At 44.3% G+C, this 21,334-nt stretch overlaps 1 protein-coding gene across 1 annotated transcript in view; it reads right to left on the bottom strand.

Moving 5' to 3' along the window:
* Positions 1–21,334, bottom strand: part of SCIN (scinderin) — a 135,665-nt gene that overhangs the window by 83,895 nt on the left and 30,436 nt on the right. The window contains exon 4 of the mRNA XM_075315716.1: positions 5,475–5,624. Within this exon, the coding sequence (XP_075171831.1) occupies positions 5,475–5,624 (150 nt within the window). The remainder of the gene's footprint in view (positions 1–5,474; positions 5,625–21,334) is intronic.

Below are 21,334 nucleotides of genomic sequence, written 5' to 3'. Positions count from 1 at the left end.
AGCGGTCACACCATAGAGCTCTGTACTGTGAAGCGGTCACACCATAGAGCTCTGTACTGTAAAAGCGGTCACACTATAGAGCTCTGTACTGTAGAGCGGTCACACTATAGAGCTCGGTACTGTAGAGTGGTCACACTATAGAGCTCTGTACTGTAAGAGCGGTCACACTATAGAGCTCTGTACTGTAGAGCGGTCACACTATAGAGCTCTGTACTGTAGAGCGGTCACACTATAGAGCTCTGTACTGTAAGAGCGGTCACACTATAGAGCTCTGTACTGTAGAGCAGTCACACTATAGAGCGCACTGTAGAGCGGTCACACTATAGAGCTGTGTACTGTAGAGCAGTCACACTATAGAGCTCTGTACTGTAAGAGCGGTCACACTATAGAGCTCTGTAATGAAGAGCGGTCACACTATAGAGCTCTGTACTGTAGAGCGGTCACACTATAGAGCTCTGTACTGTAGAGCGGTCACACTATAGAGCTCTGTACTGTAGAGCGGTCACACTATAGAGCTCTGTACTGTAGAGCGGTCACACTATAGAGCTCTGTAATGTAGAGCGGTCACACTATAGAGCTCTGTACTGTAGAGCGGTCACACTATAGAGCTCTGTAATGTAGAGCGGTCACACTATAGAGCTCTGTACTGTAGAGCGGTCACACTATAGAGCTCTGTAATGTAGAGCGGTCACACTATAGAGCTCTGTACTGTAAGAGCGGTCACACTATAGAGCTCTGTACTGTAGAGCGGTCACACTATAGAGCTCTGTACTGTAGAGCGGTCACACTATAGAGCTCTGTACTGTAGAGCGGTCACACTATAGAGCTCTGTAATGTAGAGCGGTCACACTATAGAGCTCTGTACTGTAGAGCGGTCACACTATAGAGCTCTGTACTGTAAGAGCGGTCACACTATAGAGCTCTGTACTGTAGAGCGGTCACACTATAGAGCTCTGTACTGTAGAGCGGTCACACTATAGAGCTCTGTAATGTAGAGCGGTCACACTATAGAGCTCTGTACTGTAGAGTGGTCACACTATAGAGCTCTGTACTGTAGAGTTGTCACACTATAGAGCTCTGTACTGTAGAGCGGTCATACTATAGAGCTCTGTACTGTAAGAGCGGTCACACTATAGAGCTCTGTACTGTAGAGCGGTCACACTATAGAGCTCTGTACTGTAAGAGCGGTCACACTATAGAGCTCTGTACTGTAGAGCGGTCACACTATAGAGCTCTGTACTGTAGAGCGGTCACACTATAGAGCTCTGTACTGTAGAGAGGTCACACTATAGGTCTCTGTACTGTAGAGCGGTCACACTATAGAGCTCTGTACTGTAGAGCGGTCACACTATAGAGCTCTGTACTGTAGAGCGGTCACACTATAGAGCTCTGTACTGTAGAGCGGTCACACTATAGAGCTCTGTAATGTAGAGCGGTCACACTATAGAGCTCTGTACTGTAGAGCGGTCACACTATAGAGCTCTGTACTGTAGAGCGGTCACACTATAGAGCTCTGTAGTGTAGAGCGGTCCCACTATAGAGCTCTGTACTGTAGAGCGTTCACACTATAGAGCTCTGTAATGTAGAGCGGTCACACTATAGAGCTCTGTACTGTAGAGCGGTCACACTATAGAGCTTTGTACTGTAGAGCGGTCACACTATAGAGCTCTGTACTGTAGAGCGGTCACACTATAGAGCTCTGTACTGTAGAGCGGTCACACTATAGAGCTCTGTACTTTAGAAGCGGTCACACTATAGAGCTCTGTACTGTAAGAGCGGTCACACTATAGAGCTCTGTACTGTAGAGCGGTCACACTATAGAGCTCTGTACTGTAGAGCGGTCACACTATAGAGCTCTGTACTGTAGAGCGGTCACACTATAGAGCTCTGTAATGTAGAGCGGTCACACTATAGAGCTCTGTACTGTAGAGTGGTCACACTATAGAGCTCTGTACTGTAGAGCGGTCACACTATAGAGCTCTGTACTGTAGAGTGGTCACACTATAGAGCTCTGTACTGTAGAGTTGTCACACTATAGAGCTCTCTACTGTAGAGCGGTCACACTATAGAGCTCTGTACTGTAGAGCGGTCACACTATAGAGCCCTGTACTGTAGAGCGGTCACACTATAGAGCTCTGTAATGTAGAGCGGTCACACTATAGAGCTCTGTACTGTAGAGTGGTCACACTATAGAGCTCTGTAATGTAGAGCGGTCACACTATAGAGCTCTGTACTGTAAGAGCGGTCACACTATAGAGCTCTGTACTGTAGAGCGGTCACACTATAGAGCTCTGTACTGTAGAGCGGTCACACTATAGAGCTCTGTACTGTAGAGCGGTCACACTATAGAGCTCTGTAATGTAGAGCGGTCACACTACAGAGCTCTGTACTGTAGAGCGGTCACACTATAGAGCTCTGTACTGTAAGAGCGGTCACACTATAGAGCTCTGTACTGTAGAGCGGTCACACTATAGAGCTCTGTACTGTAGAGCGGTCAGACTATAGAGCTCTGTACTGTAGAGCGGTCACACTATAGAGCTCTGTACTGTAAAAGCGGTCACACTATAGAGCTCTGTACTGTAAGAGCGGTCACACTATAGAGCTCTGTACTGTAGAGCGGTCACACTATAGAGATCTGTACTGTAGAGCGGTCACACTATAGAGCTCTGTAATGTAGAGCGGTCACACTATAGAGCTCTGTACTGTAGAGTGGTCACACTATAGAGCTCTGTACTGTAGAGTTGTCACACTATAGAGCTCTGTACTGTAGAGCGGTCACACTATAGAGCTCTGTACTGTAGAGCGGTCACACTATAGAGCTCTGTAATGTAGAGCGGTCACACTATAGAGCTCTGTACTGTAGAGTGGTCACACTATAGAGCTCTGTATTGTAGAGAGGTCACACTATAGAGCTCTGTACTGTAGAGCGGTCACACTATAGAGCTCTGTACTGTAGAGCGGTCACACTATAGAGCTCTGTACTGTAGAGTGGTCACACTATAGAGCTCTGTACTGTAGAGTTGTCACACTATAGAGCCCTGTACTGTAGAGCGGTCACACTATAGAGCTCTGTACTGTAGAGCGGTCACACTATAGAGCTCTGTACTGTAGAGCGGTCACACTATAGAGCTCTGTACTGTAAGAGTGGTCACACTATAGAGCTCTGTAATGTAGAGCGGTCACACTATAGAGCTCTGTAATGTAGAGCGGTCACACTATAGAGCTCTGTACTGTAGAGCGGTCACACTATAGAGCTCTGTAATGTAGAGCGGTCACACTATAGAGCCCTGTACTGTAGAGCGGTCACACTATAGAGCTCTGTACTGTAGAGTGGTCACACTATAGAGCTCTGTACTGTAGAGCGGTCACACTATAGAGCTCTGTACTGTAGAGCGGTCACACTATAGAGCTCTGTACTGTAGAGCGGTCACACTATAGAGCTCTGTACTGTAAGAGCGGTCACACTATAGAGCTCTGTACTGTAAGAGTGGTCATACTATAGAGCTCTGTACTGTAGAGAGGTCACACTATAGAGCCCTGTACTGTAGAGAGGTCACACTATAGAGCTCTGTACTGTAGAGCGGTTACACTATAGAGCTCTGTACTGTAGAGAGGTCACACTATAGAGCCCTGTACTGTAGAGAGGTCACACTATAGAGCTCTGTACTGTAGAGTGGTCACACTATAGAGCTCTGTACTGTAGAGTGGTCACACTATAGAGCTCTGTACTGTAGAGCGGTCACACTATAGAGCTCTGTACTGTAGAGCGGTCACACTATAGAGCTCTGTACTGTAGAGCGGTCACACTATAGAGCTCTGTACTGTAGAGCGGTCACACTATGGAGCTCTGTACTGTAGAGCGGTCACACTATAGAGCTCTGTACTGTAGAGCGGTTACACTATAGAGCTCTGTACTGTAGAGCGGTCACACTATAGAGCTCTGTACTGTAGAGCGGTCACACTATAGAGCTCTGTACTGTAGAGCGGTCACACTATAGAGCTCTGTACTGTAGAGCGGTCACACTATAGAGCTCTGTACTGTAGAGCGGTCACACTATGGAGCTCTGTACTGTAGAGCGGTCACACTATAGAGCTCTGTACTGTAGAGCGGTTACACTATAGAGCTCTGTACTGTAGAGCGGTCACACTATAGAGCTCTGTACTGTAGAGCGGTCACACTATAGAGCTCTGTACTGTAGAGCGGTCACACTATAGAGCTCTGTACTGTAGAGCGGTCACACTATAGAGCTCTGTACTGTAGAGCGGTCACACTATAGAGCTCTGTACTGTAGAGCGGTCACACTATGGAGCTCTGTACTGTAGAGCGGTCACACTATAGAGCTCTGTACTGTAGAGCGGTTACACTATAGAGCTCTGTACTGTAGAGCGGTCACACTATAGAGCTCTGTACTGTAGAGCGGTCACACTATAGAGCTCTGTACTGTAGAGCGGTCACACTATAGAGCTCTGTACTGTAGAGCGGTTACACTATAGAGCTCTGTACTGTAGAGAGGTCACACTATAGAGCTCTATACTGTAGAGCGGTCACACTATAGAGCTCTGTACTGTAGAGCGGTCACACTATAGAGCTCTGTAATGTAGAGCGGTCACACTATAGAGCTCTGTACTGTAGAGAGGTCACACTATAGAGCTCTGTACTGTAGAGCGGTCACACTATAGAGCTCTGTACTGTAGAGCGGTCACACTATAGAGCTCTGTACTGTAAGAGCGGTCACACTATAGAGCTCTGTACTGTAGAGAGGTCACACTATAGAGCTCTGTACTGTAGAGAGGTCACACTATAGAGCTCTGTACTGTAGAGCGGTCACACTATAGAGCTCTGTACTGTAGAGCGGTCACACTATAGAGCTCTGTACTGTAAGAGCAGTCACACTATAGAGCTCTGTACTGTAGAGAGGTCACACTATAGAGCTCTGTACTGTAGAGCGGTCACACTATAGAGCTCTGTACTGTAGAGCGGTCACACTATAGAGCTCTGTACTGTAGAGCGGTCACACTATTTTATGATGTATTATCACACTCTGCTGAATGTTGGTTCTTGCTGGATATGATGCAACCATCACGCTGTATCTGTATACACACAAACCTCAGCACGTGAGTCACCGCCTGCGGTATTATATTCACATGACCCATGCCTATCTTTACCCTTGTCTGTGGTGATATGGACAGGGCTATTTGGGTTTTTACAGTACATAAAACAATAAATTACCCATTTTACTTGCAGTACCCTTTTTCACCACAGTTTTTAGTAAATATTTACTATAGATATCAATGAAACAGCGCCCCCATCTGTATTACATTCATATATAGGAATCAATCATTGTGGTCAGGTTTATATGTAAAGTAATTTGTGAAATTTTGTGCATATTTAAGAGACAAAATAGACATTTTGTTTAAAAGAAATATAATTTTTAACAGTATCTTAAAAAAAACTAATCTCAATACTGCAATACCTTAGTTAGTTCCGTGGGTTCGCTGCCCTCTTCCACAACTACAAGCCCGGCTCGCCCATTCCTCTCATTGTCGCGTATTCCGTTGGCTACTTGCATGGCCTTATAGCGCTCGTACTTATTGCTCGTCGATCCGCACCATTGGTAAATCACCTGTAAGACAAGGATGCGGTATAAATACTCAATGATTGCCCCAGTTTACCATATACCCAGTATTTATTGGGATGCAGCAGAGTTGAGTTTTGCACCATTAGCCTTCTACAGCCTCTGTGTTGCATTGTCTATTGCTGTCTGCAGAAAGAGTTTACTGAGAATCCATCAGTGAGCTCACTGTGATGATCTTTCAGGAGAGTTTGTAGCTTTTATCTCTCTTTTTCTGAGCTTCTCCCAGCTGATTTATGAGCACAGATTACATTAAAGCTGAATATACAGGGAAACAAATAGTCTGTAAAAGCCAAACTATGCATAATTTTGCATAAAATCCAAATTGCAGAAATGATTTTTCACCCGAGATAAATTAATTTTACATGAAATATGTCCCTAAAGGTGGAATATGTCAAGTGATTTTCTAGTACAATACTAATGTTATCTTTAAATAGGGCTAAGGTAGACCTTTCAGGATCAGTAAGTTTTATTCCTCTACCTTATCCTGTTTTCGTGTTGTAAGCTCTGTAGAATTCATTGTTTGGTGCACACTAGTCAAGTGTATGTAAATACAATTTACATATTCACTGCTCCATCCTCCCACCTCTCTAGTGCATTCACTATCATTACTGAGAGGTGGCAGGGGGTATGGGTGGGGGCAGCAGTGCAAATTAAGCTCAGATTTACTATCACTGATGCCAGCACTGAGAGGTAGGAGGGGGAGCAGTGAATATGCAGTTTATGTGTTTACATACACTTGACTAGTTACTATACACTGAATTCTATGGAGCTTACAACAAGATAACAGGACAAGGTAGAGCAATAAATGTTACTGATACTGAAAGGTGTCCTTAAGCCCTATTTAAAGACAACATTAGTATTGTACTACAAAATCACCTGACAGATTCCCTTTAATAACACCTAACATGTGGCTATATGTGTACCAGATGACCAGTAAAGGGGGGCCATTTGCCTTCGAGACTCATAGATCCTCCAAGCTGCGTAAAAATTTAGATGCTGTTAACCCTTTAAGTGCTTCTTAGTGGCCGAGAAGGCCTACACAAGTGCTCATTACTGCTGCTTAGTCTTTGATTGTCTAGAAGGTGCCCCCCTCCGCTACAAATAATTGCAGAGCGGACCACCCATCGTCAAAGGATGGTTAATGCCCCTCATTCGGTTAATTCCTTTACTCTGCAGGCGTTCACATTAAGGATCAAGTTACACACATCTTTTATTCGGAGTCTGTAACCATTGAGACAAGCAGATTTGCATAGGAGCGGAATGCACAAAAAAAAGTTTCTTGTATCAAGCTTGTTTACAAATTTGCCTGTTTTTTTTTTGCTTTAGATACATTGTAGCAATAAAAGTTCAGAAGTTCCGAACATTCTCTTTGTCTCTTCTACTTATGTGTTCATGTTATATTTTGCATTTGTTTTTTACATACTGGCTGTTCCTTTCATAGTTCATAATTACATATGGAAATTATGACCGAGCAACGGTTATTATTTATTTTAGAGGACCCTAATAAAAGTGATTAATATCTTTATGACTCTGCTGATCCAGATGTTACCTCTCTTATAATCAAGCTGTTGTTTTCAGATGATTAAACTAATTTGCAACAACATTAAATAAAAATCCCAGCAGCAAAACTGTTTTCTGTTTTTCAGGAAGAGCGCCACTCTTGTCAATGTGGCTGAGCCCGGTATTGCAACTAAGTTCAACATTCGCTTGAAAGCTTCAGACATAAACAAAACACATAAATATGATTTCCGCTAAGACATTGCTGCTAGGGGTAAATATAGTGCCGCTTAAAGGCTGAAGCACCACACAGGTTGCCTATATGGCTACTATCTCTGCAGAGATGATCATATACACTATATCTAATGTATAAAGTAGAACTTCTCAGTGACAACCATATGACAGATGTTTATAAACATTCTCAAAAACTGAAATCAGAAAAGATCCAACAGCATTTAATAACTTTCTTTTATTTCATCGGTCTACGCGTTTCGAGGTTGAAACTAATGAGATGTGTTATGTCATGCAGATAGAGGGCTTGCACGCTGATTTTTTTCTATCAGTAGGCGTTCTTCTAGTTATACGAGATGTATGTAGATGTGTTGTTTAGATCTGTGCTATGCTTTTGTTGATGTACTGGTCCTGAGGAAGAGGTTTCGACCTCGAAACGCGTAGACCGATGACATAAAAAAAAGTTATTATTCATCAACATCTCTACAGTTTTATTTGGCTGATGTGCGGCGTTAACCCCTTCTCTACTCCATTTTGAACGGTCTCAACATATGGCATAGGGATGCCACGGATAGAAAGACGCTCCTTAACCCCAATGGAATATTAGTTGCAGTGCTCAACAACTAGTACATACAATTTATATCCCTGTGTCCCTTAAAGTGAGGGCTCCTAAAACTTTAGTATTCAGGTGCAACAGATCCTTCTATAGGTAATCTGCCCCCGAGAGATACAAACTAGATAAGAAAGAAAATTCCTGCTGAGTTTTGCCCTGATATGTATATACAGGGTGCTTTGAACTATCATAAAAAAATGTATTTCCCATTCTACAGGGTTACATTTCTGGAAATGGAAAGCTTAAAGTCCAATTTCAAAAAGAAATAAAATGTAACTAACATAAATGTTAGTTGTAGGTTGAACTAGATAGACATACAGTACAGACCCAAAGTTTGGACACACCTTCTCATCTCTAGAACATCTGTTAAGAGGAGACTTTGTGCAGCAGCCTTCATGGTAAAATAGCTGCTAGGAAACCACTGCTAAGGACAGGCAACAAGCAGAAGAGACTTGCTTGGGCTAAAGAACACAAGGAATGGACATTAGACCAGTGGAAATCTGTGCTTTGGTCTGATGAGTCCAAATTTGAGATCTTTGGATCCAACCACCGTGTCTTTGTATAAAAGGTGAACGGATGGACTCTACATGGCTGGTTCCCACCGTGAAGCATGGAGGAGGAGGTGTGATGGTGTGGGGGGGCTTTGCTGGTGACACTGTTGGGGATTTATTCAATATTGAAGGCATACAGAACCAGCATGGCTACCACAGCATCTTGCAGCGGCGTGCTATTCCATCCGGTTTGCGTTTAGTTGAACCATCATTTATTTTTCAACAGGGCAATGACCCCAAACACACCTCCAGGCTGTGTAAGGGCTATCTGACTAAGAAGGAGAGTGATGGGGTGCTACGCCAGATGACCCGGCCTCCACAGTCACCAGACCTGAACCCAATCGAGATGGTTTGGGGTGAGCTGGACCGCAGAGTGAAGGCAAAAGGGCCAACAAGTGCTAAGCATCTCTGGGAACTCCTTCAAGACTGTTGGAAGACCATTTCCAGTGACTACCTCTTGAAGCTCATCAAGACAAGGCCAAGAGTGTGCAAAGCAGTAATCAAAGCGAAAGGTGGCTACTGTGAAGAACCTAGAATATAAGACATATTTTCAGTTGTTTCACACTTTTTTAAGTATTTCATTCCACATGTGTTAATTCATAGTTTTGATGCCTTCAATGTGAATCTACAATTTTCAGAGTCCTGAAAATAAAAAAAAGTCTTTAAATGAGAAGGTGTGTCCAAACTTTTGGTCTGTAATATATATATACATATATATATATATATATATATTATATATATATATTATATATATATCAACAACTTGTAGACAAGTCTAAAGCCCACTTTACACGTTGCAATTAGTTGTACAATCGCATTTGCGATGTGACACGCCCAGGTTGCATACGGGATCTTATGAGATTTCACGTTGGTCGTTCATTTGCTGTCACACGTGCGTCAGTAGTCTATGTTAAATTGATCAATTTTGTGTGCGATCCTTTAGATCATGTGTTCTGTGACGTATGCATTGGGAACCTTTTTTTTTTTTTTTATTTATTGACTTGACAAGCGTGTGTAATGTGTAGGGATGCGTTTTTACTTTGTCATCTGCCATTCAGCTCTGCTACATGGCCGCTAACAGCAGACACAGACAGCCATGTAGCAGAGCTGAATGGCAGATGACAGCAGACACAGACAGAGCCGCACTGTCAGAATGAACTCGGGTGAACTTCACCCGACTTCACGGTCATGCTGCGGCTCTGTCTGTGTCGCGCCCTGATTAGCGGTCACCTGTGAAGGACTCACCGGTGACCGCTAATCTCCTAAGTTACTGAAGTTAGCAGCCCTCTCTCATATACTCACCAATCCCCGATCCCCGGCGCTGCACGGCATTCACACTGCTCCGGCGGCTTTTACTGTTTTGAAAAAGCCGGCCGCCCATTAAACAATCTTGTATTCCCTGCTTTCCCCGCCCACCGGCGCCTATGATTGGTTACAGTGAGACACGCCCCCACTCTGAGTGACAGGTGTCACACTGCACCCAATCACAGCAGCCGGTGGGCGGGTCTATACTGTGCAGTGAAATAAATAATTAAATAATTAAAACAAACGGCGTGCGGTTCCCCCCAATTTTAAAACCAGCCAGATAAAGCCATACGGCTGAAGGCTGGTATTCTCAGGATGGGGAGCTCCACGTTATGGGGAGCCCCCCAGCCTAACAATATCAGCCAACAGCCGCCCAGAATTGCCGCATACATTATATGCGACAGTTCTGGGACTGTACCCGGCTCTTCCCGATTTACCCTGGTGCGTTGGCAAATCGGGGTAATAAGGAGTTATTGGCAGCCCATAGCTACCAATAAGTCCTAGATTAATCATGTCAGGCGTCTATGAGACACCCTCCATGATTAATCTGTAAATTACAGTAAATAAACACACACACCCGAAAAATCCTTTATTAGAAATAAAAAACACAAACATATACCCTGGTTCACCACTTTAATTAGCCCCAAAAAGCCCTCCATGTCCGGCGTAATCCAGGATGCTCCAGCGTCGCTTCCAGCGCTGCTGCATGGAGGTGACCGGAGCTGCAGCAGACACCGCCGCTCCGGTCACCTCCACACAGCTAATGAAGACAGCCGTGCGATCAGCTGAGCTGTCACTGAGGTTACCCCCTGTCACTGGATCCAGCGGTGGCCGCGGGTAACCTCAGTGACAGCTCAGCTGATCGCGCTACTCACCGCCGCTCCTATCACCTCCACGCAGCAACTGAGGTGAGTAGCGCGATCAGCTGAGCTGTTACTGAGGTTACCCGCGGCCACCGCTGGATCCAGTGACAGCGGGTAACCTCAGTGACAGCTCAGCTGATCGCGCGGCTGTGTTCATTTGCTGTGTGGAGGTGACCGGAGCGGCTGTGTCTGCTGCAGCTCCGGTCACCTCCATGCAGCAGCGCTGGATGCGACACTGGATCATCCTGGAGTACGCCGGACAAGGAGGGCTTTTTGGGGCTGATTAAAGTGGTGAACCAGGGTAAATGTTTGTGTTTTTTATTTCTAATAAAGGATTTTTTCGGGTGTGTGTGTGTTTATTTACTGTAATTTACAGATTAATCATGGAGGGTGTCTCATAGACGCCTGACATGATTAATCTAGGACTTATTGGCAGCTATGGGCTGCCAATAACTCCTTATTACCCCGATTTGCCAACGCACCAGGGCAAATCGGGAAGAGCCGGGTACAGTCCCAGAACTGTCGCATATAATGTATGCGGCAATTCTGGGCGGCTGTTGGCTGATATTGTTAGACTGGGGGGCTCCCCATAACGTGGAGCTCCCCATCCTGAGAATACCAGCCTTCAGCCGCATGGCTTTATCTGGCTGGTTTTAAAATTGGGGGGGACCGCACGCCGTTTTTTTTAATTATTTAATTATTTATTTCACTACACAGTATAGACACGCCCACCGGCTGCTGTGATTGGGTGCAGTGTGACACCTGTCACTCAGAGTGGGGGCGTGTCTCACTGTAACCAATCATAGGCGCCGGTGGGCGGGGAAAGCAGGGAATACGAGATTGTTTAATGGGCGGCCGGCTCTTTTAAAATAGTAAAAGCCGCCGGAGCAGTGTGAATGCCGTGCAGCGCCGGGGATCGGGGATCGGTGAGTATGAGAGAGGGGGATAGACTGACATGGACAGAGAGAGGGACAGAGATAGTGACCGACTGACAGAGATTAGTGCAAGACAGACATTGTGAGGCGCTTCAGAACGCAGCTTTTCAGCTGCGCTCTGAAGCGGACCTTTTTTAAGCTGCGGTGCAGAGCGCACACCTGCGCACATAGCATCAGACACCAAAATCGTATGAGGGATGTCACACGTTACAATTGACTAGGTTCGTGCAACAAAACGCTCAATTCTAGAGAATGATACGATGTGTTTGCGATCAACGGTTTTGCGTTCAATCCTGATCGCATGTAGCTGTCACACGCAGATACGTCACAAACGATGCCGGATGTGCGTCACTTACAACTTGACCCCAACGACGGATTGTGAGATATATTGAAGCGTGTGTAGCAGGCTTAAGAGAATACAGTCTGGTCAGAGGAGACCAACAGTGGACTCTTTGGAGGCCAACATATAATACACCATGTTTGGAGGCCAAAAGGCAAATCATGACAAAAACACCAACATCAGTGAAGTGTGGAGGTGGGAGCATCATGGTGTGGGGCTGTTTTTCACCATATGTCACTGGCAAACTTCATATAACTGAAGGAATGGTGAATGGACAAATGTACTGAGACATTCCTGATAAAATCTGCTGCTACCATCTACCAGGATGATGATATCGATTTCTCATGATATATAGTGGCTGCTGATGCTGAAAACCTGCCAAGTGCTGAGATTAATTATTTTTACAGGATGTAAGATAGTGATAATTTTTCAGAATTTTATAACCTGCAAAGCGTAAATAAAGTGACTGGCCGAGCGGGTTCTTCTACATTACTGACGTTCACTTGGCAAGACTCATATTTCCATGTAATGCTGAAAGGAGTTTCCATTAGATCCGCGCCATAGAGGCAATATTCTTGCTGGATGGTAACTTTGACTTACACAGTGATAAAAATCGTACATCCAATGCTTTCCTTTGTTTTCTTATATTGGTTCCGCAAGTTTTTTGTTAGTAAGTTAAAGGCATATGTATATTAAAGACACATTATCATCTGGTACGTCCTTGGCCGTGTCTATCCCATTATGCTCTCTGGCAGGGATCGCACTTGTTCCCGCCGCCATCGGCGGCCCCAGTGACGCGATCACAAGGTGCCAATGGGTTGGCATGGCGGCGCGGAAGTCAGATGATGACTCCTGTCGCTGTGATGATTCACTTCCTGTGAATACCGGCAGTGTCGGCACTCACAAGAACACAACATTTCTCCTGATCAGAACTGTTATGATCTGTGGTGCTCAGCTCTCCAGCAGAGCCAATGTTCTGTATTATGTTCCAGGTCATGGGTTGCTTCTCAGCCTTCGGGTCCTGTGCTGGTGTGGGGAGGGGCCTGTGTTCAGGCACCTCGTTCCGGTTGAGTGCTCGATTTCATAAGAGACCAATTTCACCCGGAACGCTGCCAGGTGTACTTCCTGCTCTGCATTGAATTCTCTGGCTCTCGTCTGTTTTGTTGTTCTGATATTGCCACTCTACCCTGGACCTTTGTTCCCGTTTTCTGCCCGAGCCCCTGACTCTGATTTTATCCCCCTGGCTTCTGACCTCCGGCTTGTACCCTGACCTCGGCTCCGTTCACTCCATGTGTACCTTATCTGACTTCCTTGATTCTAACCTCCGGCTTGTACCCTGACCTCGGACCCGTTCACTCCATGTGTACCTTATCTGACTTCCTGGATTCTGACCTCCGGCTTGTACCCTGACCTTGGCTCCGTTCACTCAATGTGTGCCTTATCTGACTTCCTGTCCTCTGACCTCCGGCTTGTACCCTGACCTCGGCTCTGCTCACTCTATCTGTACCTTATCTGACTTCCTGGCTTCTGACCTCCAGCTTGTACCCTGACCTTGGCTCCACTCACTCTCTGTATTTTATCTGACTTCCTGGCTTCTGACCTCAGGCTTGTACCCTGACCTCGGCACTGCTCACTCCCTGTGTACCTTATCTGAATTCCTAGCTTCTAACCTCCAGCTTGTACCCTGACCCCAGCTCTACATGCTCCCTGTGTACCTTATCTGACTTCCTGGCTTCTGACCGCCGGCGTGTTTGACTTCCCTGTGTCTAGTAGCTTCTAGTGACACCTAGTGGAGTATCGTCACAAGAACGATGCTGAAGCATGATCGGATGTAGTGTGCACCCAAAAAAAATGGAAAAAATCCTGACTACAGCCCCTGGAAGTGTTTTGTATATGGATGGCTGTATGTGAGCGGAGACCCAAACTACCCAATTAGTGACTTCCATTGGGGGTTCAGGTCTCAAACCAAACTTTTTGAAAACTCCGGCTACACCCGCCAAATTGAAGTTCCAATCTCCTCTCGTCTCTAGTCCTGAGTAATGAGTGCACAGATTCAAAAATGGTGCCAATATCACACCTTTCAAAGTAATTAGCTCTTTCGCCAACCTAAATCCACCTGAACCATTTTGTGCAACAGTACACCCAAATACGTGATGAAGGCTTAATCACGAAATCACGTAGTCCTGTCCTACGACTGCGATTTTCACTGCCCTTTTTTACTGTTTCTTGGTTTTATTACCTGGAATAAAAGTTGTGAATTTTGGAAACACCTGATATTTCGATTGACGTTTCTTCTCTTTCAATTCATTACCCAAAAACATAGACTCAAATACACACATAATAGTTTGATGCATGAAATGAAACATGGATTTTTGGGAGTCTGTAGCTACAATAAGAGATGTGGTTGTGCACCGCAGCCATGCAAAGAGGAAGCAGACTACTAACAACAAGTTTGGCTTAGTTTTGTTTTTTGTCATCAAAAGAACCTTAATTAGTGGAAGGTGCACTAAGTTTCGTAAAATGATTCACATTTCTACCGGTGGACCACAGAATGCTAATTTCCTTGCTCGATGCACGCACTATGGTAATAATTTGTTGCAAAATGTTACTAGGACAGAATATACCCTGAACCTGAGGCACCATTCTGATACCATTTATTTGGGGATGGCCATGGGTTCAATTACAACCCGAAATTAAAATCTTTTAACAAAAACAAGATAAAGGACATGTCTACCTTCCAGTGACTCCATTTCTATTTTTATTTAGCTATGAATACAACACATTTACTGCATTTCCAGAACTAAAGTTACGTATATGGAAATTCCAACGCATTCATTTTCTCAGTAAAATTACTTGAAAAAATGCTTCAGACACCTTACTTCTGAAGAACTGCACATTTCCACGTAATGCTATCATTACTATCAATATATTTAAGCCCTTAGGCTCAAATTTACAATGCCATACAAAAGGCAAGCATACACAAATAATGTGTGACTTTCACTATAATAGTTAAGATGTAGAAGGAAAATTAATATTTTAAAAATATTTTCCTGTTCTGAAGAAGTAGAAGCAGTTATAAAAATAAGAAACCGGTCATACAACTAATAGTTTTGGAGTGAAATATCTATCCATAATTGCAGCATTAGAACTAAAACATATATGGCATATTTTAAGTTGTGGACATTATTTGTTTTACACTGAGGCCCATGAGCTCTAAATTACACCTCTGTTTATTATTATTTGTTTAATATAATCATTATTACATAATCTATTTAAAGTTTCCAAGAAACCTTGTCTTGTTTTACAACTTTCACAACAGATGGCAGATGATCCAAGAGCCACCCAGATGTACCCAGTTTGTCACTGTCAGAAATTATAATAGGTTTTTGTTGCTGTTAATCTCAGAGGTCAACAAAAAAAGTACCGTTCTTATAACTGGGGCAGTGTGTTGACCCATGGCGGTTCCCTTTTTTTAATCTTTTCCAAATGACAGATATATATATACTTTTATTTATGAGATTGCTTTCTTTTTAATGAATGTTATAATCATTATATATGTTTTTGTCTATCACTCTGCAACATTTTCAAGCTTTTGTCTGTTAATTTCAGAGGTCTACAACAAGTACCGTTCTTATAACTGGGGCAGTGTTGTGACCCATTGCGGTTCCCTTTTTTTCAATGTTTTCCTAAAGATATCTATTCTTTTATTTATGAGATTATGTTTTCTTTTAATGAATGTAATAATCATTATACATGATTTTGTCTATCACTCTTCAACATTTTCATGCTTTTTACTGTTAATTTCAGAGGTCTACAATAAGTACCATTCTTATAACTGGGGCAGTGTTGTGACCCATGGCGGTTCCTTTTTTTTAACCTTTTCCTAATGATATATATATATATATATATATATATTTATAAGATTATGTTTTCTTTTTAATGAATGTGATAATCATTATACATGTTTTTGTCTATCACTCTGCAACATTTTCATGCTTTTTACTGTTAATTTCAGAGGCCTACAACAAATACCATTCTTATAACTTGGGTAGTGTTGTGACCCATTGCGGTTCCCTTTTTTCAATGTTTTCCTAAAGATATCTTTTTTTTTATTTATGAGATTGTGTTTTCTTTTAATGAATATAATAATCAATATACATGATTTTGTCTACCACTCTGCCACATTTTCATGTTTTTTGTATATATACAGATAAAAAAGTAATTCAATTTTCAAATCTTTCATATATTTGTAATACTATAATGTATCAGTACAATGTTATTTAATGGCAATCACTTACAAAAATTATACTATGATATATGGTTTAGACTGTGGCGAGGTAACCGGCTCACCATAATATGTGGGAGTAGCCAGTTTTGGGGGTCCATAAGTTTCATGACATTTGATATCGCCATTCAATGCCGCGTATTTTTGCTACACCTTGCTTGCACACTGCATGCAGACAATACCTATTCAAGATCCAGTAGTGAAATGTCAGTTCTACCCTAATGTTTATCCTAGCCGATCTAATTGGCACACGAAACAGAGACTTATTGTGTTTGATTAGGTAAACAGAGAAGACAAATACTGTATCATAATACTAGAAGACTCTTATAAATTTAATACAAGGTTTACAAAATAGATCCTAGAAAATGTATTCAATCAGATTTTCTGTTAACACAAGGCTAAGAGAATATTAATATTTGTAAGGAAAATTAGTAAATATACGTAGCCACATATTAACTCAACTGTTTCTATATATTCAGTAGATATTAATAAAGGCCAGCATAGATACATGTCTTGGTCTCTGGAACACTCATGCCTTCCTCGGTTGCCATCAGTCATCCTGCTGAACACATGAGAGGTTTTGTGTGTGATCCAGTTCTTCCTACAGTTGGAGGTCCCAAAAGTCAAACAAATCCCAGTAATATAGGCTGGATGTGAGGTCTATGTGTCTCCCAGTAATATAGGCTGGATGTGAGCTCCGTGTGTCTCTCCCAGTAATATAGGCTGGATATGAGGTCTGTGTGCCTCTCCCAGTAATATAGGCTGGATGTGAGCGCTGTGTGTGTCTCTCCCAGTAATATAGGCTGGATGTGAGGTCTGTGTGTCTCTCCCAGTAATATAGGCTGGATGTGAGCTGTGTGTCTCTCCCAGTAATATAGGCTGGATATGTCTCTCCCAGTAATATAGGCTGGATGTGAGGTCTATGTGTCTCCCAGTAATATAGTCTGGATGTGAGCTCTGTGTGTCTCTCCCAGTAATATAGGCTGGATATGAGGTCTGTGTGCCTCTCCCAGTAATATAGGCTGGATGTGAGCTCTGTGTGTCTCTCCAGTAATATAGGCTGGATATGAGGTCTGTGTGTCTCTCCCAGTAATATAGGCTGGATATGAGGTCTGTGTGTCTCTCCAGTAATATAGGCTGGATATGTGTCTCTCCCAGTAATATAGGCTGGATATGAGGTCTGTGTGTCTCTCCAGTAATATTGGCTGGATATGAGGTCTGTGTGTCTCTCCAGTAATATAGGCTGGATATGTGTCTCTCCCAGTAATATAGGCTGGATGTGAGGTCTGTGTGTCTCTCCCAGTAATATAGGCTGGATATGAGCTCTGTGTGTCTCTCCAGTAATATAGGCTGGATATGAGGTCTGTGTGTCTCTCCAGTAATATAGGCTGGATATGAGGTATGTGTGTCTCTCACAGTAATATAGGCTGGATATGAGCTCTGTGTGTCTCTCCAGTAATATAGGCTGGATGTGAGCTCTATGTGTCTCTCCCAGTAATATAGGCTGGATGTGAGTTCTGTGTGTCTCTCCCAGTAATATAGGCTGGATGTGAGCTCTGTGTGTCTCTCCAGTAATATGGGCTGGATGTGAGCTCTGTTTGTCTCTCTCAGTAATATAGGCTGGAGGAGAGAGCTGTGTGTCTCTCCCAGTAATATAGGCTGGATATGAGGTCTGTGTGTCTCTCCCAGTAATATAGGCTGGATGTAAGCTTTGTGTATCTTTCCCAGTAATATAGGCTGGATGTGAGCTCTGTGTGTCTCTCCCAGTAATATAGGCTGGATGTGAGCTCTGTGTGTGTCTCCTAGTAATATAGGCTGGATGTGAGGTCTTTGTGTCTCTCCCAGTAATATAGGCTGGATGTGAGCTCTGTGTGTCTCTCCCAGTAATATAGGCTGGATGTGAGCTCTGTGTGTGTCTCATAGTAATATAGGCTGGATGTGAGCTCTGTGTGTTTCTCCCAGTAATATAGGTTGGATGTGAGCTCTGTGTGTGTCTCCCAGTAATATAGGCTGGATGTGAGGTCTGTGTGTCTCTCCCAGTAATATAGGCTGGATGTGAGCTCTGTGTGTCTCTCCCAGTAATATAGACTGGATGTGAGCTCTGTGTGTCTCTCCAGTAATATAGGCTGGATGTGAGGTCTGTGTGTCTCTCCCAGTAATATAGGCTGGATGTGAGGTCTGTGTGTCTCTCCCAGTAATATAGGCTGGATGTGAGCTCTGTGTGTCTCTCCCAGTAATATAGGCTGGATGTGAGCTCTGTGTGTGTCTCCTAGTAATATAGGCTGGATGTGAGGTCTGTGTGTATCTCCCAGTAATATAGACTGGATGTGAGCTCTGTGTGTCTCTCCAGTAATATAGGCTGGATGTGAGGTCTGTGTGTCTCTCCCAGTAATATAGGCTGGATGTGAGCTCTGTGTGTCTCTCCCAGTAATATAGACTGGATGTGAGCTCTGTGTGTCTCTCCAGTAATATAGGCTGGATGTGAGGTCTGTGTGTCTCTCCCAGTAATATAGGCTGGATGTGAGGTCTGTGTGTCTCTCCCAGTAATATAGGCTGGATGTGAGCTCTGTGTGTCTCTCCCAGTAATATAGGCTGGATGTGAGCTCTGTGTGTGTGTCTCCTAGTAATATAGGCTGGATGTGAGGTCTGTGTGTCTCTCCCAGTAATATAGACTGGATGTGAGCTCTGTGTGTCTCTCCAGTAATATAGGCTGGATGTGAGGTCTGTGTGTCTCGCCCAGTAATATAGGCTGGATGTGTGATCTGTGTGTCTCTCCCAGAAATATAGGCTGGATGTGTGATCTGTGTGTCTCTCCCAGTAATATAGACTGGATGTGAGCTCTGTGTGTCTCCCCAGTAATATAGGCTGGATGTGAAGTCTGTGTGTCTCTCCCAGTAATATAGGCTGGATGTGAGGTCTGTGTGTCTCTCCCAGTAATATAGGCTGGATGTGAGCTCTGTGTGTCTCTCCCAGTAATATAGGCTGGATGTGAGGTCTGTGTGTCTCTCCCAGTAATATAGGCTGGATGTGAGCTCTGTGTGTCTCTCCCAGTAATATAGGCTGGATGTGAGGTCTGTGTGTCTCTCCCAGTAATATAGGCTGGATGTGAGGTCTGTGTGTCTCTCCCAGTAATATAGGCTGGATGTGAGCTCTGTGTGTCTCTCCCAGTAATATAGGCTGGATGTGAGGTCTGTGTCTCTTCCAGTAATATAGGCTGTATGTGAGGTCTGTGTGTCTCTCCCAGTAATATACGCTGGATGTGAGCTCTGTGTGTCTCTTCCAGTAATATAGGCTGTATGTGAGGTCTGTGTGTCTCCCCCAGTAATATAGGCTGGATGTGAGGTCTGTGTGTCTCTCCCAGTAATATAGGCTGGATGTGAGGTCTGTGTCTCCCCCAGTAATATAGGCTGGATGTGAGCTCTGTGTATCTCCCCCAGTAATATAGGCTGGATGTGAGCTCTGTGTGTCTCCCAGTAATATAGGCTGGATGTGAGGTCTGTGTGTCTCTCCCAGTAATATAGGCTGGATGTGAGGTCTGTGTCTCCCCCAGTAATATAGGCTGGATGTGAGCTCTGTGTATCTCCCCCAGTAATATAGGCTGGATGTGAGCTCTGTGTATCTCCCCCAGTAATATAGGCTGGATGTGAGGTCTGTGTGTCTCTCCCAGTAATATAGGCTGGATGTGAGGTCTGTGTCTCCCCCAGTAATATAGGCTGGATGTGAGCTCTGTGTGTCTCCCAGTAATATAGGCTGGATGTGAGCTCTGTGTTTCTCTCCCAGTAATATAGGCTGGATGTGAGGTCTGTGTGTCTCTCCCAGTAATATAGGCTGGATGTGAGCTCTGTGTATCTCTCCCAGTAATATAGGCTGGATGTGAGGTCTGTGTGTGTCTCCCAGTAATATAGGCTGGATGTGAGCTCTGTGTGTCCCCCAGTAATATAGGCTGGATGTGAGGTCTGTGTGTCTCTCCCAGTAATATAGGCTGGATGTGAGGTCTGTGTGTCTCTCCCAGTAATATAGGCTGGATGTGAGGTCTGTGTGTCTCTCCCAGTAATATAGGCTGGATGTGAGCTCTGTGTGTCTCTCCCAGTAATATAGGCTGGATGTGAGGTCTGTGTCTCTCTCCCAGTAATATAGGCTGGATGTGAGGTCTGTGTGTCTCTCCCAGTAATATAGGCTGGATGTGAGGTCTGTGTGTCTCTCCCAGTAATATAGGAGGAGGAGTGCAAAGAGCGCTGTCAGAACTGAGGAGGAATTTGATGAATTTGTAACAATTTTGCATGCAACTAAATTAGATGAAAAACTTACAGACACTCTGCAGCAGCGAAATGATAGAACGTTTTTTGACGATTATTGGGAAAATTGCTAAATACTGTATTCAGGAAGCAAATAAATAATGAAACAAATCTGTGCAAAGGTTTATATAGCCTTTCAGGAAATGCTGACTGGTATGTGGCGGTATATTTCTAGAGTGGTAAATGAGTCACAGATTCAAAGACACCAGAGAAATTGTGCAGTGCCACAAAATTTAACACCATGTTAGGTTTTTTTTGGGAAATTTTCCTTTAAGGGGATAAGGGGATGTGAATGTGTACCGCCCCGCGCTCGGCTGCAGCCGAGCCACTCGGATCCGGGCTCGTTGGTGGTGGCTCGAGCGCCTCCGGACCTGGGGTCATGTCGCTCTGAAAGGGGATGCTAGCGCTACTTAGGGGGGTGGTAGGTAGGTGCACGGCCGAACCCAGGGGATGTAGTGAAGGTGTAGACACCACCGCTGCAGTTACGGGGCACCCAGGGAAGATGGTTATGCAGCAAGATGTTAACCCCGCCGTGGGCAGGGATGATGGCCCCGGGACCCGTTGGGGAGAGCTGGGCGGTGCAGGGCGATGCACGGCCAGATGGCACTGTTGTACTCACTGTTATTGACACACACAAGTCTCTGGTAAACAAAGTTGATGGTGGTCGGTGCCCGCAGCCGGCTGCGTCTGGTCCCCCACCCGGTTTGGTGGTCTTTGCCTTTCTCCTGCACCGTATAGTGTATGTGTAGACTGCCTGTGCTTCAGCGACGGGAGTCCACTCCC

The sequence above is a fragment of the Anomaloglossus baeobatrachus genome, chromosome 6 (genome assembly GCF_048569485.1).
Source record: "Anomaloglossus baeobatrachus isolate aAnoBae1 chromosome 6, aAnoBae1.hap1, whole genome shotgun sequence".
In the NCBI taxonomy this organism is placed as follows: domain Eukaryota; kingdom Metazoa; phylum Chordata; class Amphibia; order Anura; family Aromobatidae; genus Anomaloglossus; species Anomaloglossus baeobatrachus.
The sequence above is the reverse complement of the archived record's forward strand: the minus strand, read 5'-3'. Positions and strand labels throughout refer to the sequence as shown.